At 37.4% G+C, this 24,676-nt stretch overlaps 1 protein-coding gene across 1 annotated transcript in view; it reads left to right on the plus strand.

Moving 5' to 3' along the window:
• Positions 1–740: 740 nt before the first annotated feature.
• LOC128864537 (uncharacterized) overlaps positions 741–24,676 on the plus strand; it is a 77,419-nt gene continuing 53,483 nt past the window's right edge. Inside the window, exon 1 of the mRNA XM_054104283.1 lies at positions 741–2,838. Within this exon, the coding sequence (XP_053960258.1) occupies positions 1,090–2,838 (1,749 nt within the window). The 5' untranslated portion in view covers positions 741–1,089. The remainder of the gene's footprint in view (positions 2,839–24,676) is intronic.

Genomic DNA, 24,676 nt, shown 5'->3' on the forward strand with positions numbered 1-24,676 from the left:
TTTACTTGGGTTGTAAATAAATTTAGAGCTGACTGTATTTCCAGCAAAGAAGCTACAAGGACTTCAACTGTATGCGTCACTCAAATAGCATAGTACATTTTTTCTTAGTGACCCTTAAATGATGATAAATACTTCATGGTAATAAACGAACTGTCGTGCCATTTAAAGTTGAAAGGGCTGAAACTAGAATTGATTCTTCCGTAAATACCGTGAAGTCATCGATAATTTACTCCATAGCTTTTCAATACGTACGAAGTATCAACGAGCTCACTCTCGAGTTGCGGTTGAAATGTCAAAATATGCGAGTATGAGTAGTCTTGTTGTTTACCTAAACATAAGGTCGACCCTTGGAAGTTTACATATTCATTTTTGAACATGTCGGTGGCACTCATCACGAGAATGGGCCCAATATGAGGTAGGTGCTACAAATAGGAGGAGGAGCTCGGCCAAACACCTAACAGCAGTGTACGCGCCAATTATTTATTTATTTGTTTCGAAGCAAATAATTTTCTGGTCTGTCCACATTCAACTTTTTGTCAAATTATTTATCTAAAATATGTATTTAACTGTTTGCTTTTCTAGAAGAATTCTACAACGCAAATTCCAAATTTCACTATCTAAAATAAATTAAAAACTCGTATCCACCACAACCAAGTCATATCAACCACAAACGAAGAGGAGTCATTTTTCACTGAAGCTTCTCTGAACTCTAATTAATTTTACGTAATTTATTTTGTTTTACAGATTAATGAGCTGAGAAGTACAATAGTAAAAACTACGCACAAAAACAAATCATTCGATTAAAACAAAATTATCAAAAATAACATCAATGCGGTGACAAAAAAGCAGCAAATCAATGTCGTTCAAAAGAAAATATTATCGGCGTTAACTGTAGTGAGTTTTTTTTTAGTGTTGTGTACTGTATTCATGTCCGTGCCCTTAAGAAAATAAGACAACTGTCAATAAGTGTAAAGTGTTTAAAGTAAGCAATAACCCTTATCCCGTTTTATTTAACCAAACAATATTTTTAAACGATTTTACTATAAGAAACGAACAACGAAGCTACACCCACAGAGATATTCCTCTCAAATGGCCACGAATTGTGAACATATCGAGGTCAGCAACAGCAAAGATCCACGTAAATGCTCCATTGCGAGCACCGCTTCAACCGCATCGATGGCGCACGAAGAGCATGCGGACAGCTCTGAAAAGCTGCAGAGCAAAAGCGATAACTCCCTTTCCGATCAATCGACTAGCGCCAAAGTTAGTCAAGTTGTGCCGCTGCCCACTGGTCAGCATCGATTAGGGGACGATGTATTTGAGAACGCTTTCGACGCGTCAATGGACTGTTTAGAGCAAGCCGAAGCGGATGGCTACGAATCAGACTCGGAAAGCGCTAATGAGTACGATGATACGGTCAGCACTTCGGTGACGACTGGACTGCGCCGCATTGACAGCGACAATCAAACTTTCTCGAGTGGATTTGGCAGCTCAATGTTGAGTAGCTTTCCACCGACTAGCGCATTCGATTATAATAGTTGCAGTAGTAGTAGCGATAGCGAGGGAGAAGTAGGCAAAGATATGCAAAATGACGAGCGCTTGGGGAAATTCTTCCCGGCAGATTCACGCAATTTAGATATCTTTCATACGCGTCCCTATTTGCTGCCATTCGTGGAGCGTCGACGTCTGTCGCAGTGCAAGGAGGAGGATGAAGATGATGGCGATAAATCACCACAACCACATACAAGCGAAATGCCGGCGCCCAAATTCGAGAAACTCTCACATCCTACACCGCCCCCACCTCCTCCACCACCACCGCCAGCCACAGATGAGGCATCGGCGGAGAAATTCAAAGAGCTGGAGCGTTTGCGGCAGCAGTTCATGCACAAGATCGACATTATCAACACGAACAATGTGGAGGATATCAAAACCGTAACAGTAACCGCAGAGCATGTGTCACCGCCTCCGCCACCTCCCATACCGCCAACAATTTTGCCACCTTCGCTGATAAATTTGCTGCAATCGACTAAGAGAAAGGCGGTGCCGATGATAAAGGCATCCGAGCCCCAAGAAGCGATAATGCCGGCACCACAAAAATCACCAGCGGTATGTGAAACCTCCGTAGAAAATCGCCCAGGTACAGACACTACCAGTTGGAGCGCCAGCAGAAGCCCCAAAGTAAATACACAAACAATGCCATCCACGCTAATGACGCCCACTAGCGTCGCTTCAAGTTGTTCTAGCAGCGCAGTAGCCGCAAATACGCCAAAAAGCACGCGACCTCTGTTACAGTCTGCCGGCAGCTCCGAGAAACTCATCATCAAAGGAAAATTTACGGTTACCAAAGCAAAGGAGACGCCCGAACTCCAACAATTGCGCACCGAGGCGGACAAGCTCAAGCATTTAAGCTCAAGCGCCAATGCACACACCATTAGCTTCCCCAGCAGCTATGGTGGTTATACCTCTGTGCAGGGTCTATTCTCGCAGCGTTACGGTAGTCATAAATTTCCTGTCGCTGTGCCGCATCTTTCGAAGAAATTTTTCGATGCATCTTTGGTTGAAATTCGCACGCCGGCTGTGAGCAATACATCGCTCAATCAGGTAGACAATGAGGAGCGTCCGAAGAGCGAACAGATCTCAACCCCAGTCATTCCTTTTCTCAATCATCACCAAAGTTACAGTAATTGTGATAATAGTTTAGTCCAAACACGAGGTGATCTAGCGCATTTGGATGATGTGTGGATCAGAAGACGGGCGAACACAACGCCACCAAAGAGGCAAATAACGGATGAGGGTGCATTCGAGAGTGGCCGCACAACAGCTGCGCCATCAGATGATGTAAGTCTTACTATGTAGCAAATTTGGAATTATGTAGCTCCGTAGGTGAACCCTTTTCTGGGAAAGAACGTAAGAACTCATGCAATTACTTATTTTACATTTTTATTCCTCAAAGGTATTAAATCTAAGTGAAGCCGCAGCAAACTAAAACTGGTGCGGTGTGTTTCAAGATCGCTGCAGGGTCTCTTAAGTTCAAATTAAATACATATTTTGAGTGGGAATTCATTACCTGTTTATTTGCTTATACAGCAGAGCATCTACATGAATGATTTTCGAAAGGTCTCCCGCGTGTGCGTTTAAAGATGTCAATTCGTTCGGTAAAATTTTCTGCAATATTTAGGTATGATTCCGGCTCTATCTGAACAGTTCTTGATGATAATACCACCTTATCCATATCCCGGAATATGTTTCAGAAGATTCAAAATACAATTTTAATCCTCAAAAGTGTTATTAACGCCTTCACAGTACTCCCCATCAACTACGACGAGTTTGATCCAGCTCTCGATCTTCGCTTTTTCCATTACTGCCTTTCTGCTGTTAAAACGCGTTTCTCTTAATTGTTTTTTTGACTCGATCAAACAGAAATGGTCGCCGGGAGCCATACCAGGTGGATTCAATGGCTGTTTGATGGTATTCTTTGGTGATTTTTTGTTCGTTACCGCACGGTGTTTTCACCTGAGAAGACCTCTTCTTTTTTTTGTCGGGACAACTAGCAAATACAGCACTTAGATAACATGAAGTCAATTGTACTGCACTCGGGTGCAAAAGAAATCTGAGTAGATCTGGTGGTGCTAAGGAGCCAAGGAGATCGCTTCGAGTGAAGGCTGGTCAGAGTGCGCTGTCTGAGATGCCTACCTTTTCCATGTGCTTCGCCCATAGAAAGTGGCCCGTCAGCAGTCCAACCAGCTGCTCACAGTCAATTCTGCTTAATGATAGAAGAATCTGCGACAGTCTGATAGCTGCAGAAGAGAGTGGCAGAACGGGCTCGGGCCAAAGAAGTTGGTCTCAGAGCCCTTGAAGAACCGGAACCGTGATCGGTCCTGGAGCCATCTGTGGAAATGCGAAAAGAGTGTTTTGCCGGGTCCATTTTCAGAGTTCGACCACAATCGAGCTTATGATGGGATGGAGTCATGGAGCATGGAAAGAATCGTTGGATCGAAGTCCATGCCTTCTCTGTTGTCGAATACCGAAAAGGGGCCGTCCCAATTCCCATTGTGATTCAGCCTGCAGATGGGCTGAATTGCTTTGGATGTCTTTGATTCAACGAGTGACTTCCAAAGGAGTTTACTATCGAGGATTACTCCAAGATATTTGATTTTTTTCGATAGCTAGATTGTAACTTCTTTTAGCTTACGCAGAACGAGTTCGATAGCCCATTAGCACAACACCAATTGTCAACCATATCGCGAGTTTTTTGCACTTTTCTACAGGTGTTCATAAACGAAGGGCCTGTTAACACACAACGTCGTCCTATCAGGCATGCAGTGAAGATTTTCAAGGCTGCAATCAGGCATAGGGTCCACCTTTCTTCAGCATGACAGGATATATGCCATCTGGTCCGGGCGATTGGTCGATTTGCCATCAAATCTTTTGGCAGCCTCATTCACCACAGACCTGACAACGTACCAGTCACGCTGAAAATGTGTAGCAGCAGCCTCTTTTAATAAGAAAAGATCCAAACAAAAATTTTCCGAGGAATATTTTCGTGGTGCATTTTAGCCCTCCATCGACCCTTCAAAATTAATATTTTTTAGATTTTAAATTTTTTAATTTTTTTAATTTTAAATTTTTCGGTGTTTGACCGAGCTCCTCCTCCTATCTGTGGTGGTGTGCGTCTTGATGTTGTTCCACAAATGGAGGGACCTACAGTTTCAAGCCGATTCCGAACGGCAGATATTTTTTAAGGCAGAAATACACTCGGAGGTTTGCCATTGCTTGCCGAGGGGCGACCGCTATTAGAAAAAACTTTTTCTTCATTTTTGTGTTTCATCGAGATGCGAACTTACGTTCTCTCGGAATTCCGAATGGAACCCATTCGGCTGCAGCGGCCGCCAATTTATAAAAATTAGGATCAAAATTGCCCGCACCGCTAGGAAAGCTTGGATAAAAATGTTCCAAAAAATATGCGCCATAAAATTTTATTATAGAGTCTTAAAGACAATATTGATGGTAAATATAGTTTTATACGAGTTGTTTGTCTGAACTTTAGACCAGATAAGGAAAATTTCACATACATTTCAAAAAATGTTAATACAAAACGGCAAGTGATTAAATATTCTACAACTGCGCCTTTTTTACAATTGCTATACCCCCCATTCTTGTATATTTTCGGCTGCTGCACAGTGTTAGTTTTATACGGTTTTCGAGTGAAATCAAACTAATTTTAAAAAATTTTAGATTTTATACTTTGCATCTGTGAAAATAGATGAAATCGAGTTGTGGCAGCTGTCAAAACAAAATACAAATTGGCTGTTATTAGAAGCGGTGCTGTCAATGTCGAAAAACTTCGTTAAGACTTCCAAAAATCACACTCAATATTATGATTGAATGCGATGAACTTCAAGTGAGAAAAAATAATATGCAGTAAAATTCTGTGCTCCTTGAACATTCCATAAAGCGAATGAACAGCCAGATATACATACATATTTACTTAAGTACGTGCATACATATGTACATATATACATATATTGTGAGGTGTGACGTAATTGAATTAATTAATTACAATGAAAATTGGTTTCCGGTAATTGCAGCAGTCATAAATTTAAACAAACACTTATTATTATGAAAAACAGACGCAGTCCTATCAAATTAAATAATTAAGCGCTTCCTTCTCATCTTTCGCACGTACCTACGAGTATTCGCATTCCTTCACACATACATACATATGTATATGCATACAGTGGCTCACAGCTTATTTCATGCAGGCGAACTACTAAAACTTCGAATGCTGTATTTTGAAAGCTAAAACTTTTTTTGAAAGAATTTAAATATCCAATAGTTTATACGCAATTGCAGTACAAAAAGGCACTTCATATATTTTGTTAAGCCTTAAATAAAAAATATAAAAAACAAAAACACAAAACAGTTCAAAATCTTGTGTCACAGCTTGTTTCATGCAGTATTAATTTTTTTCTTAAATTTAAGTTAAACTAACGATTTTAAAATGATTCAGTACTTTCTGTGGTACCCTTTGGCTTTATTAACAGCTTTTAACCTCACTGGCATTGGCTCCACTATCCTTTTCGTTACTTTCGGTCCGATTTTGTTCCACTCCTCCAAAATTACGGTTTCTTTCTGATCTCTATTGCTTATGTGATGTGTGCGGATTTTTGTTTCCAGTAATGACCATAAATTCTTGATGACGTTCATGTCAGGTGATTGAGCCGGTGGTTGCATTAAATGTGAACAGTTGAATGACATATGAATGAGCCATGCCTGCACGATTGCCGCCTTATGTTTAGGCTCATTGCCCCGGTAGAAACGGAAATCTTGAGGTATTCCAAGTTTCGCACCACTTTGGAGTAGATTATCTTTTAGAATATCGAAGTACATTGTTTTGTCCATAATACCCTCGACAAACACTAAATTTCCTACTCCGGCTGCTGGCATACATACATGCCCATACCATTACACTGCCAACAACATGTTTCACGGTCGGGTTTATGTTGCTTTTGTGGAGCACTGTAGTAGGTTTCCACTAGACGTAAGACACTCCATCTGAGCCGAATAGGTTGAATTTGGACTCGTCAGAAAATATTACCGTTTTCCAGAAATCAAAATCTTTCATTTAGCGCTCGCTGGCGAAGGCAACTGGCTCAATTGATCTTTTTTATTTATGAATGGCTTCTTTCGTGCTACTCGACCATTAAAGTTCTTTTCACGTAGTACTCGTTGCACTGTTTCGACGCAACATGATTTGCCCACTTCCTGCTGATTTTCGTTTAGCAGTTTTGGAGCCAATAGCATTGGGTTTTCTTTCATTTTTCGAACAATTAAACGCTCATCACGTTCGTCAAAAATTTTATTTGGGGCACATCGGCCATTATTTTGCACCCGATTTTCATGAACGAAGCGTGCAATGATACTTTGTACTGTAGCAGCACTACTCAAACAAACTATTTCCGCAATTTTTCGCTGCGACTTTCCGCTTTGAAAATGCTTGATGACCAGTTCTCGCTGTTCAATCGTAGTACGTCGGCCCATTTTTTATATTGTTTTATATTGTCCACTTGGCGGTCACAGACATACTAAAAATTGCATAGAACAATAACTGTGCGCTAGTTACATACATAAACTAAAAATTCAAAATACCGTTAACCAAGCGACTAGCCGCCGCCAGAACATAAATAAGCGCTTGCATGAAATAAACTGTGAGCAAAGATATCGCATTGTGGTTGCATATCATCCCGTAGTGTGAGTGGGACTATATTTCCACGAATTCTGCTCTACTCATTATGCTAGCAAACCATTTAACTAAATATTTACATTAAATTTTTTAATTGCGACAATTTCTCATTCTGCAATAATTTAAATTCATAAACTGAAACTGCATGAAATAAGCTGTGAGCCACTGTATGTATAGTACATATGTACATACATATGTGTTGTTGCAAGTACAAGTGTTTGTATGTATGTATGTATATATGTACAATGACAAAAAGCTATCCAATCAACTTAAGAGTGCATAATCCGTTGTTGTATTATTGACAAACTATTGGCTTAGGACCATTGGCATGAAAGTACTTATTTGTATGCGAATATTTATCTAACCGCTTGTATGTACATATACGTATGTATGTGTGTGTTCATACAGCCGTCGAACGATACCAAAATATTTACAATTGTCTGCTTTTAACTTCAGCCGAAATAGCCTTGGGCTTTAGCCATTGTCGGTCAATACACCGAATGACGAGCTTTGCAAGAGGCCATTAGCCCTAAGACCTAAAGAAATGCGAAGTGGGAACGATTATGATTACGAATATTGTATTTTAAATGTTACATACATACATACATATGTACATATACAAATGGAGGTGTGTTTGTATACAACTGTTTGGCTGATTAAAACGAAAAAAAATATGGGTGTGTAGGTATTAATTGCCGCCTTACTTCGGCTCCAAAAGCGTAACGAGTAATTTTAGCATTCGATTATTGACTCGTACAGTTGTGTGCATTGCAATAGCGTCTGTCTGTACTAAAGTTTTCAAATCAACAGATTTTACTAAGCCCTTTTATATGTAGATTTCAGCTCCGCTATTTTCATACATTCTAGGTTAGGTTAAGTATTTGTGACAGGCGGTTTAGAATAACCAACTCACTTAGACACCATGATGCAGGCCGGTTGTGCTGCCACTGTGTAACACAAGAAACTCAGGGTTTATTCATTACTGAAGTGCAGCTATAAAAGCTGTTCGAAAAAAATTCGCAGAAATCCCCTTAGAAAGCAGAAAATCATGTCCAGGTAAATGAATATATCGACAGGATCCATGTCGAGACTAATTACAGATGCTCCCCACATGAAAGTCTTCCGTCACTCAACTGGTCATCTTTTGAGAAGGCGCTTGAAGAAAATTAGACTCAACAAATGTAAGCAGCTTCTTTGAGGGCACGCGGTCAATGGTCATGAAAATACTATTCTCACAGATGAGAAAAGTTTCACTGTTGAATAAGTTTTTAATAAGCAAAACGACAAAATCGATGCTAAAACTTCTAAAGACGAAAAAAACGTTATTCCAAGAGTTCAACGTGGTCACCATCCAGCCGCCGTAATGGTGTGGTGGGGTGCGTCTTGTAAAGGTGTTGCATCTCTTCATTTCTGCGAGGCAGGGGTTAAGACGGGGCCAAACGTGCGCCAGGAGAATGTTTGGATCTTCCAGCAAGATTCCGCTCCAGCCCATAAGGCAAAAACCAACCAGCAGTAGCTAAAAAACAATATTCCTGGGTTCATAGCCGCAGAAGATTGGCTGTCTGGAAGTTCAGATCTGAATCTATTGGACTACAGTTTGTGGTCAAATTTGGAGAACATGGCCTGTCGAAGTTCTTACAGCAATTTGGAGAGTCTCAAACAATTTTTGGATCGAGCAGAGATGCCAATTTCCATGGAAACCGTGCGTACTGCAATAGCTGAGTAGACTAATCGTAAAAGCAAATGGTGACCATTTCGAATGAAAATTTAATTTTCTTTTTAATATCTACACGATTAAATAAAACCAACTTCATTAAAAAAAAGTTAATAATTTCATATCTATAACGTTCATAACTTGTAACAGAACTTATGGCAGGACTAAGTATGTATGCACGCCCTTTATTGGTTGTTGGGCCGAGCTCTTCCTCCTATTTGTGACTGACTGAATACTACATTTAAAAGTAACGAAAGTAATAAAATAAAGCAAAACACATTAACGAGTGCGCAGCCTTGTATTGTTGTACCTTACTTTTCTTATACCTCCCTTGGACTCTATATAAATAAGTATTTATATGGGTTTTTATGAATAAACTTTCTACTTACGGAAACTTTTTAACAGTTTTTATCATAATTTTTTTTTGTTGCTTATCACATTCATTTTCGCTTCACTTGGCAACAATACCTCAGCATTTGTAAGCTCATCAAATATTTGTGTACACTTTTGGAAAATACTCAAAGGCAAAGTTTTACTCCCAAAGAGGCAGAAGGGTACACAAATATGTGAGACAAGTAACGAAAGAAGTTAATAAGCCGATATTAGGGTGGGTCAATTTTTTCAAAATCAGATTTGTATTGTACATAAAATGGATTTTTTTGATATGTAAATTAAACAAACTTAGATTTGGATAAATGGCTGCCCTTGCGAGGGGCCCCTTGAACAAATATTCAAAATTCGTCCGTTGTGATACCATAAAGGGGGTGAGGGGGAAAGTTGAAGGAAAGGAACCGAATGGGTGGAAAAAAAAGAAGAAGGTGCTTTGGATTAGAGGATGACGGCTAAATTAAACTAAATCTTGCAAAAAACAATTAAATTTTACACTATTTCAAAAAATTAAAAAAAATGTTATTAATCATTATTTTTTTTTTACAATTACACTGCCCTGCATCGGTTTTGCGAATAAGATGGGACCTAGTGATCCCGAAGGGAATTTTCGCGCTAAGCACGAATACGAGTTCAAAAATTTTCCATCACGTCAGGTTTTCGAGAAAAAGGGGGTTGAAACCCCTAAAAATAGCGTATTTGGCCATTTTTCAAAAATTGTGGAGCAGACCCCTGACGTGCTACGATCTTCGTTATTGTCAGTAATTGAAGGTCGAACTTTGCTCTTTGAAATAAGCCCAAACCCAAATTGTTCGCATGCACCCTTAGAGTAAGGGGCTGTACTTATGTCTACAGGGGTAGAGAAAAAAATGAACACAGGAACTTATCTACACCCAAGATAAGATATAATGAAAAGTGCAGTGTTCCTAAGGTATTTAGTGTCGCTGATTACAAATCTGAAGTCAAACATTCCATTTAAAAAGAAATAAAAAAATCAAATTCAAATTTTCAAATCTAATACATCGTCTGACACACGACCGCACACCTGATAAAATACATAAAAAAGTACCCGTGTTCGTCCGCCATTTTGAATTTTGGGAATCTAACTACAGGTTTGTAATCAGCGACACTAAATACCTTAGGAACACTGCACTTTTCATTATATCTTATCTTGGGTGTAGATAAGTTCCTATGTTCATTTTTTTCCCTACCCCCGTAGACATAAGTACACCCCCTACTCTAAGGCTGCATGCGAACAATTTGGGTTTGGGCTTATTTCAAAGAGCAAAGTTCAACCTTCAATTACTGACAATAACGAAGATCGTAGCACGTCAGGGTTCTGCTCCACAATTTTTTAAAAATGGCCAAAAACGCTATTTTTAGGGGTTTCAACCCCCTTTTTTTGAAAACCTGACGTGATGGAAAATTTTTGAACTCGGATTCGTGCTCAGCGCGAAAATTCCCTTCGGGAACACTAGGTCACATCTTATTCGCATCAGAAAAATTGAAATTTGCAGGGCAGTGTTATTTTAGGGGTAGTCAGAACTTTCAAAAACTTGATTTTTTTTTGCATTCTCTGAAAGTATAATTTCTTAAAAATATTGTGTGAATACGACAAATACTCTTCGAGTTATTCAAAAATTTACAAAGGGCGCTCGGCCGCTTCAGAGCGTTGCGTAACTTTAAATGAGTTTTTCTCAAAACTATGTTTTTTGAACTGGTGATCACTGTAACTTAAAAACGCTTGGTAGATTTCAATAAAATGTATGCTGCTTTTGAAAAACATAAAAAGCTCGTGCCTGATCGAAAGATTTTTTTCAAAAATTTCGATTTTTTTAACAATAAATTGTCGGTTTTTTTCTCCAAAATGTGGAAAATATTTCCTGAGGCCGCTTCGATCAGGCACAGGAATATCTATTAATAAAACTAATTTCTTTTGTCCGCTTGATTCTAGATGAATCTCCAAGGACTTGTCATGATCACCACAAGAGACTTTTGGAGAAACGGGCTCCGCACAAACAGCGATAACTTTTACAATTATTAATTTTTTTTTTTTGAAATTTTGCTAAAGTCTAGTCGAAACATGATGTACTATAGCTATGTTTTGATTTTTGTAAAATAAAGCAAGTTACTAGTAAACAATTTTTTTTTATTAAAAATAATCATTTTTTCGCGCCTCTGACTGCCCATAACTCCTTAACAACGTATTTAAACTTGTGATTTTTTTTCTTTAACAGGAACTTGAATTTGATTTGCTTTTCAGGTATTTTTGCTTCTTTCTAACTTCAATTCTCCCGTAACAATTTTAACAATTTCCCCTTAATTATCGCATTAATTAAATACAGCTTTTTTACAATTTCTGGGCCTTGAAATTGACCTTATAGCTTTTCACTGGTGCACTTTTTTATACAATTTTATGTAGAACGACGCTAGGAACGATGTCGAGAAAAGTCGTTCCTTACAAATTGTCCCACCCTAATGTGTATGCATGGCGTGTGTTTTAAGTAAAATATCAAAGTTTTTGACACATAAAAATCATCAATGGCTATTATGCGCGCTCACGCCTGCTAGAGTGATAGAGCGACGTTTATCGAAACTTCTTCCATATGGAAGGTGCTGCTGGTTGCTAAGTTATTTCATTATTTTTTCGCCCAGATTTACTACCAGCAATAAAATTTAAGTTTTTTTCAATTTTTGAATTAATTGCGAAAGTGAGCGGTGGCATGCCCATTTTTCAAAATGTGTATGCACCATCATCATTATCATCAGGCAGTGTTACAGCTCGGCGTGAGCTTTAGCTTCATCAATTAGCCCTCTCATAGTTCCATGATTCAAGACAGCAGACCCCCCAGTTATGTATTTTCAATTTATTGATATCTTCAATGACGTCGTCGAGGCAGAATTTCCTAGGCCTTCCTTCTTTTACATCTTCTGGCCAGTGCGTGGTAATTTCAGAAGTATTTTTCGAAGCGTTTCCTACCCATGATATGACCTAGCCATTGAAGTCTTTGCGTTTTGTCGAACTTTACCACTTCTTCCCCTTTTCGAATGCGCAGCTGCTCTTCGTTGTATATTACTTGATTCTAAATATAAGTATAACCACCATCTTTCAGCCGAATTAGATCATACACTTTTCGTAAGACTCTTCTTTCGAAAGTTCGGAAATTTGGTCCATCCTTGAATGGCCCATGACGCACGGCACATACGTAAAATTTGGACTTATTATTGTTTTGCAAATACTGTATTTAGAAAGCTCTGTTTGCTACAACAAGTCGACTTTAAATGTAGTCCTGAACACTATTGTCACTTTTTAGTAGTGCCGCCCAGTACTTGAAACCTCTCCACTCCTTCAAAAACGTACAGACAAATTCGGTTCCGCCTTTCAACCTCGCGTAACATTTTCATGTATTTGCTCCTATCGAAGTTGATATGAACCCGACAGCCTTTGCTTTTGTTTCGATGTTAGAGAAAAGTTCATCCACGCTCCTTCGATTTCGAGCGCCTGAATAGATGACCAGATTTCACATTGTCCTTGATTGGGTAGTGAAAAACCAAATTTGTATGTACTTTAAGGTAAAGATAAGAATATAGGCATTACTGTCGCATGACAGGTGGGCATGGTTATCAACCGATTTTGGGCGTCATTGCAAGTGTACCAGTGTTTAGAAATCTTCCTATTCTTTCCAAAACATCTCGCCTCCTTTTAATTCAGCCAAAGTCCCTTGAAAGCAAAATGACTATCCTCCTCTCTCTGACTTTTATATTTGGCGTGATAAATGGCCCTCATTACTGGTTGGTATCCAGTTCCAGGACTCTTGGTTTTATCTTCTTTTTAAAAACTTCAGTACAAATTTTGAGAAATAAATTTTGTTTCGAATTCGATTTGAAAAAATTATAAATCTTCCAAAAGGGTGACTAATTTTACGCCACCTTGTAGTTTATTGGCCTTTTCATTAAAACAAATAAAAAACTCATAATTTTCGAATTTTTTCCATAACCCAAATTTATAACTAAAAATGCTTCATTTATGGAAAAAATTCACCAAAAGTAAACAAATAAAAAACGAAACTTATGAAAAAGCAAATGGAATCCCAATAAACAATTAAAGCTAATAATAATGTTTTGTTGGAATGCGGAGATGGCAGCAAAAAATGATTACGTAAACAACAACGATAAACATAAACAAATAAATTAGGTAACGTGGAAGATAGCACGCCAAAGCAAAGCAAAAATAGTGATTCAATGAGTCGAATAAGTTTTTATGATTATAATTGTTGTTTTTGTTTGTTTGCGGAGCTAAACTTGCAAAGTAAACAGGACTTTTCATATAGGTATAAAAAATAAAATTTGTTTAATTGATTTATTATTTTCGGAATATTAGTCATTATTGGATATGTATGTATGGATGTATATTCACCTCTCGTCTCAATACCATATTTTAGTATATATACAGACGTAAATACATATGTATATGCTCCGGAGTGAGAGAGATCATCAGCTGGAATGCCTTTCCAGGTCTCGGCGCAAGCCTTTTGTATTGGATTCTGCATTGATAAAATCCTATCCTTTCAACGGCTCATTTACTTGCTTGACAATGAAACGCTGCCAAATCAGGTGAATACTGGGAGTGGTTGACACTTAAAACGGAATTTGGGTATGAAAAAAGTCCATCCAAATGTCATCGATGATGCATTTTGTTCAACAAACGCCAATTTTTTTTTATTAATTATTATTTGAAGTCTAAAACATAATTATAGTTTTTGCGGACCTTTTATAGTCCGGGAGCCAGGGGTCATTTTGACCTCATCATTTCATGCCGACTGATTTTAATGCTGAAGGCAGACGCCATCCAATGAATGACGAAACCAACCGTCAGCTGGTCCAGTAGCGGTGGGTACGTGCGTGGGATGCTGCGAAACGTGTCGAAACAAAATTTTTAACAACTCATTTAATACCGGCTTAAATTTTTTTTATGTATTGCAGACATTTAGTAGAATAAAAAAAATTGTCAGCTGCGCCGTAGAGGGGGAAAATACGTCAGCTGAACAGGCGAACTTGTAAAATAAATTAAAAAGTAAAACACTTATGGCGATTGAAATTTTTTCACATAATTTTGGACACATATGAAAATATAATAAGGATGGTCAGCTGCGTTTATAGCGGTGGGAAGACCGTCAGCCGTTTTTATGTTCTTACATAAATTGTACATGGATTTTGTCTGAGGGGACCCCTAGTGAAATTTTATGCCACAAAATTTTCTTTAGCATTTTAACCCTTTAGTGACCTTCAAAATACTATTTTATTCGTACTTTCTAAAAAGGGGCCAAAACGACCCTGCTTTAAGGGAATGTTCCATTAGTAAAATGTTCTACAAAATTATTCCTCGTAAAATTTTGCTATATTTTCCTTAATACCAATTTTCTCTGCGATATGTATTTTACCTCTTTTTTTTATTTATTCTAAAAACACTTAGGCAAAATATTGCAAAATTGAAATGGTCAAAGCAACGAAATTTGACCAAAGATTGCAAAACAATTTTAAAATTTTACTATATGGGTGTAGGTCTTGCATCCTGCGTTGGAGTTATTGCGCTCCTAAAAACTCTGTTGCGCAGTAAAGTGTGCTCTACATGGAAGAAAATACTCAGCATCGCAGGCAAAACAAACATCGTCATAAATCTTCGCGATTTGCGAGCGATTTCAAACTTACAATTTACTTATATGTATTCTTGTATGATTTTCTTGATTTTATCTCTTACCCTTTCCAATTTCGTTCAGCTTTCAACAGCAGTGGTTACATATGTACATGCATATGTACATACATATGTCTTTTATATATCTACTATAATGACTTTTTTATTATTCAAGTTTTGAACTGCCAAATACTCGTACATTACCCATCATTCAAATATTCAACGTTCGAAAAATAGAACTTTTGTGTGTCGAAACATATGTATGTATGTGCATAACATATATAAACACATATAAACGTAACATATAAAAAAATAAATATTCAAAATATTTAAAAATAAAGGTCAATGATTTGTTGGTTTGTTTATTTAGCACTAAAAAGTTTACGCATATTTTGCCGAGTTTGTTAAAGAATGAAATTTTACAATCTTGGTTTATGACGTCAATGGTAATTTATTTTTTTTTATATTATACTTTATATGTATGTGTGTAATTGCAAGCTTTCAAGCTGATCAGTAGCAAAGGGTTTGAAAGTTTACTCTTAAATTAATAGAAATGAGAAAAATTGTAAGCGTATAATAAAAAAAATTTAAAGAATTTGCATATATAATTTTAAGCATACATTGTTAAAAGGTGTGAGACAAAAAAAAGTAAATAATTACAAGTGAGGTTGAACACAACCTGGTATCAGTCCGTCAGTTCTTAAAATAAAAAACATTAGACATATGATTAAAATAACTGACGTTTTCATCCGGCAACTCTCATCGAGGGGAGCTTAGAGGCTTCCGGCTACTGCAGGGTTTTTAAATCTAGATTTAAGCAATTAATATGACGACAAGATTACTCAGCTCGATGAACCTCACTCCTTCAAAATTTGCTTGCTTTATAGACCCTCAAGCAATTCTCAAGCACCTCAGGTCGGTAACGACTCACATACATATGTATGTATATATAACTTCCTTTAACTCGGGTTATAGCATAGGACTAGGTAATGACTTACTAGGAATATATTTAGAAATGTCAAAGATCCTCACAATATATACGACAGCAGTAGCTGTAGTCCGCAATGTGTAGCGGACCCAAAGTCATAGTGGTGGAGAAAAGTACTTAGGAACCGGTTCTGTGTTTCTTGCTTTCAAAAGTTAATAAGAGGGACAGAGCAACTACTAACAGCAAATAAAATAAGTGAACATCTACAGAGTATAATGGGCACTTTGACTCTCGGGGTCTCAAAAACTAATATGCAGCTACTGGACGGTGTACTGGATTATTGGTCTTATGGTCGGCAAGTTTAGCGCTCCGAATAAAAATTTCTATATTGAGAAAGAGGTAGAGTCTATTAAGCAATTCAGAGCTTCAGAAATCCTCTTCTATTCGCTACTTCTCTGCTCGCTATCTCTCTGCTCGGCTCACTTGACGAAACATTTGCATGTAAAAGCAACAAAAAACTTTTCGCTGCCAGCGAATATGGTTATACCCCATTAAATTGATTGAACTCAATATTTTACAAAGAAATGTAATTTTAGGCAGCTGGAAAAAGGTGCCAAGATATGTTTTTTTTTATACCAGTTGCTTCATCATGACAAATATCACTTGCTAAGGCTTGGCGTAAAGAAGGGGCCTATATTTGTGAGGAAACACTTCTCCGAGTAGCTGGATAATTTAGATACAGTCTTGTTGAATTGACTTATTGGATTCGCCAAAGAATGGGCTGGTTTAAATATATTTAGTTATAGAACTAGGGGGGAAATTATTGGTCCCTTCTTTTTTTCAAAACATTTAAGATATCAGTTTAAAGCTCGAAGTCTTATTCTGCAAACCACCGGAAAGGGGAACCCACTGTTTTACACCGATTCTGCACGGTAGATATCTTCTTTTTATGAGCAGTTGTTTTGTGGCGGAAGAGCTGTTGAAAAAACTTTTTTAATATTATCACTAATGGGTTCTTCCAAGTTGGAAAGGTCCTAATAGTGTAACAGTAACTTTAGTAATAGTAATAGTAACTTGAGGTAGATGAAATAGATAAGCTTTTTATAGCCATTCTTAAAATTGAAATGAAATTTGAATAGGTCGAGCCAAGGAGCACCAAGAGGTGGCTCCTAAAACACTCAGGCTAAAAAGCCCGTTGCATTTAAAGCTCTGGAAAGAGGGTAAATAGTCAAGGAGGAAAGGAGAAAAGTATAAGAAAAAGAGATAGGAAAGAATAGAGACAAATGCAAAGGTAGTTAGTCCTTTGAGAATTTTCCAGATTCTTAGGCAAATCTGTAAATATCCTTCAGTTTTAGAGAACGAATATTACTCATTCACACGACATCGGAACCCAAAATTTGTAGCCTTGCTCTTGCAAAGGCAGGACATTCACAGAGAAAGTGATCTGTGCTATCCGCCTCCTCCAAGCAAGATAGGTATATCGGGTCCTCAATGATTCCATTAGTGGTCATATACTGACCCCATGGGTTGTGTCTTGTAATAATACCGATCATCAACTGATCGTCACTTCTCCCAAGTTTTATGATAGTAGAAAGTTTGACAGTTTTCTGTTCGGACTTGTCACAAAACACTTTGCAATTCTGCAGCGTTTTAGACCAGACCATCGCTCTTTATGTAAATTGCATACATAATCGCCGATCCTATTCATGATTCCTACGGAACTGATTCCGATTATTGGCTCTGGCTGATAAACTCTGGCTGATCATAGCCATTCTAATATTAGAGTCCTTTGTTTAAAGCAATAAGTTTACCTGTTCCCTGCCGACCGCTAACGTTCAGAATATCAAAAAGCCACCTTTAATAACTTCAAATCCCTAAAATCTATTTCTGCTAATAAGCTTAAGAAGTTCAATTGCTATAATAGCAATTATTATACATCGAATTGTTGTGTCCAACAGGGGTCGGTTATCGTGCCAAACAGAGGGAGGAAGAATTAATCCAATTACTTTTCCCAGCCTAGGTTACAAGGGTTGCTCAACCCATTGATTTTATTGCATAATGAATAAAAATCTTTGTGCTTCCCCTGAAGTACAGCTATTTACCCCTTTTTCTTAACAATTTCTTACAGAAAACCCAAAGTGAGTTGAATGCTCGGGCCAGGCAACTAATAGGAAAATGTCGTATCATGAGAAATTTTTTTTGGCCAGGATTGTGGGAGTTTCTATAATAACTCTGTCTAATACTGATCACTCAGCACGTTCAAACGCTAATAAATATGGAAGAAGATTTGCCCTGGGTAAACTTTGCAGAAACCACTAGTAGCGCAGAGAGTCGGGGTTTTTTTACGTCAGGTTATAAGTTCAATATTTTGGGGGAAAAGGTAAATAGTTTAACGAATATAGGATGTAACAAAACTTCGAATATAATTTCTGTTCTTAAATTTCTTCTTCTCTTCTTGATTGTCGCGTTAACTGCTTACGTGGTTTTGGCCGGGTTTAACAGAGCGCACCAGTCAGTTATTTCTCATGCTAACCGGCGCCAGTGGGAAACATCAAGTGAATCCAAGTCCTTCACCACCGGATCTTTCCAATGCAAAAGAGGCCTCCGTTTTTCTCTGCTATCACCAGCTGGTATCGCATCGAATACTTCCCGAGCCGGAGCATTTGCATCTATTCGGACGGTATGGCCCAGCCACCGTAGACGCTGGATCTTTATTCGCTATGACTATGCTGTCGTAAAGCGCATACAGCTATAACTCTCACAATGCCATAGTAGAATTAACAATAAATTTATTTGTAGTACATTTTAACCATCTACCTTCTACATAAATGTAGGTTAGGTTGAGAACACAGGCCGACAAAATTTAACCAACATTCAGACCCAGAAACCAGACTATATATTTCCGAAGGTTTATGATGCGCTGAATCCAAATCTGGCCTCAGAATTGCTCTATTAGTTTGAGTTTTCGAGATATCCTAACCTAAAAGTGCAAAAAAACCCATTTTTGCCCATATTTGAGGTTATGTAGCCTTGCAGATGTTTTCTTTCAATAAAATTAAAGGATGGCATCTTTAAATACAATCCTTCTTTTTTCAAATGGCGTTTTGTTTGCTCAAATATCATTTTTTTTCGCAGAGATATCGCATTTTGAAATTTTCATGTTTCGAAATTTTCCTACACCTGAAAATCGATTAAGATAACATAGACATGATATATTCGATTACTAATTTTCTTGAATTGAGTCTTATTTTTCTTAAAATTTTGTCTCACACCATAAGTGTGCTGACTCACCACATCCCTACACTATCTAACCTTTGGGTACCGAGTCACACACAGCCCTAACCCCTAGAAACCACCCCTATCATACCGCGAGCAGGCTAACCCACATAACCGCAAGCAGGCTTTCCCACAAACTCCAAATTTACATACTATTAATCCATATATTTCAGGCCCTCAAACCCAAGAAAATTAGTAAGCGACTATATCATGTCTATGTTATCTTAATCGATTTTCAGGTGTAGGAAAATTTCGAAACATGAAAATTTCAAAATGCGATATCTCTGCGAAAAAAATTGATATTTGAGCAAACAAAACGCCATTTGAAAAAAGAAGGATTGTATTTAAAGATGCCATCCTTTAATTTTGGTGAAAGAAAACATCTGCAAGGCTACATAACCTCAAATATGGGCAAAAATGGGGTTTTTTGCACTTTTAGGTTAGGATATCTCGAAAACTCAAACTAATAAATTAATTTTAGTTATCAATCCGAATTTCGCATGGACAGAGAAGCAGATATTAGTTTAAATTATTTCGGATACTTTTCCTTGTAGACTAGTGGAATTAGTTGAAAAAGATAGTTAGAGAGTTAAATGGTTCCACGGAAGTTTTAAACAAACAATTTTACTTGGGGTCACCGAAGACGAAAACCTCGTAAAGATTAAGGTGAATGCGCAAGAAAGCTTTTGGTATATTTCCATATTTTCCGCTACAAGCAATTTTTTGACTTAGGTTGAGGGCTGAACGGCTTGATAAAACTCACGAAGACGTGCATTTTTAATTATATAAAATGATATCTTCGGCTCCAGACACATAGCACTTTCAACACAATAAACCTTAGTGGCATAAGTGAGATCATTTTACAGATCAGCCAGCTCTACCTAACCTAACTTATCCCATAGATTGGATTGAATTTGAAGCAATTTTTCGGGTCCAGAGTTGTTGGTGTTTCATGTTTTTTTATTCCATATTAAAGTAAAATAATAAGAATGGCATAATAATAAATAACAGAACGAATGACTATAGCAGAAGTTCCGAAATATGGCTGTCGAAGCGCTTGGAAATGATAAATGGTTAATAATAATTAGCACATTGCCTGCTATCTTAGGTTTCTCCTAATTCCTTAATTTATTTTAGTAACTCCTCTATACATTATTTTTTTTTATCCCGTTCTGTCATTGGCGTACTTTGAACCGTTTCGTCGTGCTTTTCTCATCGTTTTTGAAATATATTTCTTTTATTTTGTATTAATTTTGTATTTTTTATGTTAATCTTTTAGTTGATTCGTTTGTTGTTTGTTTTAGTTTAGTTTTTCGCCTCTCGCATGTCTTGTATGTATTGGACATTTTTTGTGGTTTCTTATCGTTTTAGAAGTATTTCTCGTTTGGTTGAACTTGATTTGCATGTTGAGTAATTTACTTCTTTTTCCAATACTTTTTTATTTTATTTTATTTATTTTTTTTCCAATATTTACATTTTGTTTACCCATTCACCAAAATTCGTTGTGTCTTTTTTCTATTGACGCTTCGCCCTTGGAGTGCAATGTAGATACATACATACTTACATATATACATACATACCTATGCTTGTATACGCGATGCGCACGTGAGTGGAATACATTTTACCAGCTTTGGAACGCGTGTCTCTTGAAGAACTCTGCTAATGATTTATTTAATTTTATTATTATTAAATGTGGCCTTGTTCCCATTTGGGAGCTTTGTTGCATGAATATTAAATTTTAGTGCAAATTGAACTGTGCGTTTAGGTATCTCTAGCAGTAGGTAGGCAAAATATTTATAAAAATAATTTGGTAAAATTTTGCTGCATCGACAGATTAAATGTGCAATTGTGTTAATTGTGTTTTTGGCGAGCTTTGTATTTCTTTGAGTCTCTGATTTTCCGATACATCAGACAGCCAATTCTCGATGCTTCAATTTGAATAGGACTTTTCAGATATAATTTAACAAGGGAAATGTATTTTTAGCAGAATTGTACAAAATTTCAAATTAATTAGTTTAACTGAGCTAATTATGTTTCTAACGGACTCTTGAATCAGGTCAACATTTTTTTTTTGCAAAATCTTAGAAGTCAAAAATTTTCATTTCATTTTCAATTTTCATTTTTAAGTCATCAAAAACTATGCCTTAATTGATTTTTAGCAATTTTTTTTTAATATTGCAAGCTGCAGTACACTTCCATATACTAGGTTGCACAATAAGTTTTGCGGTTCGATAAGAAAAAACAATTTTATGGTTGGAAATACACTTTATTTTTCCGTAAAGTCTCCCTGAAAACGAATACATTTGTTCCAACGAAAATCCAATTTATGAATTCCATCTCTAAAGAGGTTAGTGGTAGTCAGAGGCCTGAAAAAATGCTGATTTTCAATAATTTTTTTTGCTAGTCAATTGTAAAATAAAGACAAAAATAAAAACATAGCATTAATACATCATGTTTTGACTTGACTTTAGCAAAATTTCAACAAAAAAAAAATTTTATAATTGTAAAAGTTATCGCTGTTTGCGCGGAACCCGTTTCTCCAGAAGTCCCTTGCGGTGATCATCACAAGTCCTTGGAGATTCATCTAAAATCAATTAATCTTGTGCCTGATCGAAGCTTTTTTTTCAAAATTAACAATATGGCGGCCTCAGGCAATATATTTCAGATTTTCGAGAAAAACCCCAACAATTAATTGTTTAAAAACTCGCAATTTAAAAAAAAAAATTCTTCGAGCAGGCACGCATACTTTAAGAAAATGGAAAAAAACACACAATTTTTTGAAAATTCTGACGGTCCCTAACCCCTGAACTGTTAATATGGAACCTCTGCAAAAAACGCTTCCACAGCTGTTGTAACCTCATCATATGATGAAAAACGCGTTCCAGGCGTGCATTTTTTTAAGTCTGGAAGCGGTGGATGCTCCAACAACTCGAACTTCAATGCATAGATTTTAGCCATTGTAATGATGGAAAAGATTTTTTTTTTTTGCAAACTGGATATTTTTCACGAACTTTCTCCATCAGTTGGTCCAAAAGGATACAATAATATTCAGAATTTATTGCTTTACCAGTTTGCAAGTAATCCACAAACAAAATTCCTTTCGCACTCCAAAAAACTGACAATTTCTGGACACGAACGCGTTTCGGAGCCAATGAAACAAATTCACACCACTCTTTAGCCTCTTGTTTTGGTTTAGGATCATGGTGATAGACCCAAAATTGATCCATAGTGAAGAATCGGCGCACAAAATCTACTTAATCGTTTCGAAAACCCTCTAAACGTTGCTGAGTAGATCGCATTCGAATTTATAATTGGCGCGTACACTTCTGTTAGGTGTTTGGCCGAGCTCCTCCTCCTATTTGCGATGTGCCTTTTGATGTTTTTTAAAAAATGGAACGACCTACAGTTTTTGGCTGACTCCGAACGGCAGAAATTTCTTATGAAGAGCTTTTTCATGGCAGAAATACACTCGAAGGTTTGCCATTGCCTGCCGAGGGGCGGTATAGCGGTATTAGAAAAAGTTTTTTCTATCATTTTACTGTTTCATGCACGGAGACTCGAACTTACGTACTCCCGAATGGTAGTCACGCACGAACCCATTCGTCTACTCTACTCCAGTTAAAAACTTTGAGGACTTCCCCGGACGAGGCTCAAAAAAATACCTCTCCAAAGCAAAATCAGAAAATTATTGATTTGTTTGTGACAAAGTCGAACTGTTGCGTGAAACTGAAGCCGTTTTAAGGAAAAATGGTCTGAATGTATCCAAAGACACGATTCGAAGACGTTTACGAGCAGAAGATCTTAAGGAAAGAGATATCCATGTGCATTTGCCTTAGCCCAGAACCGATTGGGCAACGTAACATTCACAAATGAAAATATAAGTAAAATAACATAAAATTATTCTATGGTTTAAGACTCTTTTTAAATTTTTTACTTGGATAAACTTATGCTACTTTTTCCCTTACTTCCGAATTACATCAATGGATTAAGTACAGGGTGCGGCACTCGAAGTGTAACCAATTAAAAAGAACTATAAATTTAGTTTGGAAAATTACTTTTATTCATTTCAAAGTAAAAAATATGTGAAAATAATACAAAATTAAGAATCAACTTACTTTTGCTCGATAGGACTACCTTTTGCCTTGACTATGGCGTTGAGACGGTCCAGAAACGAATCGCAAGCTGCCCGAATGTGACTTGCAGGTATTTTGGCCCACTCGCGAACAATGGCTTTTTTCAGCACCTCATGACTGTTGAATCTTTTAGTTCGGACTTTGCTCTCCAAAATAGCCCAAAAAGAGAGTAATCCACCGGATTCGCGTCTGGTGAATTTGAGAGCCATTGTGTGGACAATATGAAGTTCGGAACGTTGTTGTTTAGCCATTCTCGGTTCACTCGAACTTTGTGAGACGGTGCCGAGCCCTCTTGAAACGTCCATGGTCTGCCACCGAAATGTTTGTCTGCCCACGGCTTCGAAGCAACGACCATAATACTTTCCCGATAATATTTCCCATTTACTTTGACGCCAGGCTCGATGAAAACGATTGTAGAGCACTCATCTGCGGTTACAGCGGCCCAAACCATTACCTGTGGCGGGTGGCCAATTGATGACTCAATTTCTCGTATGAACGGTCAGTCAAATAAACCATATCATTTTGGGAGTTAACGAATTGCGCAATTTGAAAAATTTTCTCGTCACAAAACACAGTGTTCGGTAATTGACCGCTTTCGGCCAAGCGAAGCAACTCTTTCGTTCTCTCAAGTCTGACCTGTTGCTGCTTTGGTGTGAGATCATGCGCCTTTGGATCTTGTAAGGCTTGACTTTGAGATCGTTTTCAGTATACGGCGGATGCTACGGTCAGATATTTTCAGTTCTTTTGCCATTTGATTGGCACTTCGTCGGGGTTTCTTCACTTTTTGAAGCATTTCACGTGACGTTGCAGTCTTTTGATGACCACCTCCTTGACGTTTCGCGATGTTACCAGTGTCGTTGTAACGAATAATGACGAATGGGATATACAAAAACTTTATTTACTTTAAGGTGCTCTAGCTCACGCACAATCGCTGGTTGTGATTTGCCAGCCAAACATAATGCAATCACACTTTTACGTTTGAAATCCATTACAGATTTTTTTATTTCGCGTTTACTCTCGGCAAAATGCTTCTGCGCGCTTTGTAAACAATACTCTGGACTGTCATTTAGCCAACTAACAGACAGATGATGGTTGGTTACACTTCGAGTGCCGGACCCTGTAGCATCCGAAATCAGTGGTCAAACACATTTTATTATTGGATCATGGATTGCTACAAAAAATCATTAAGTGAACAAAGCGTTGATAACCAAAATATAAAATAAAAGGCATGCCAATTTAAAAATAAATATGTATGTAGTTATTTATGAATACACAAAATACTCGTATTTTCAAGCATTTCATT

This window comes from Anastrepha ludens, chromosome 2, assembly GCF_028408465.1.
Source record: "Anastrepha ludens isolate Willacy chromosome 2, idAnaLude1.1, whole genome shotgun sequence".
In the NCBI taxonomy this organism is placed as follows: domain Eukaryota; kingdom Metazoa; phylum Arthropoda; class Insecta; order Diptera; family Tephritidae; genus Anastrepha; species Anastrepha ludens.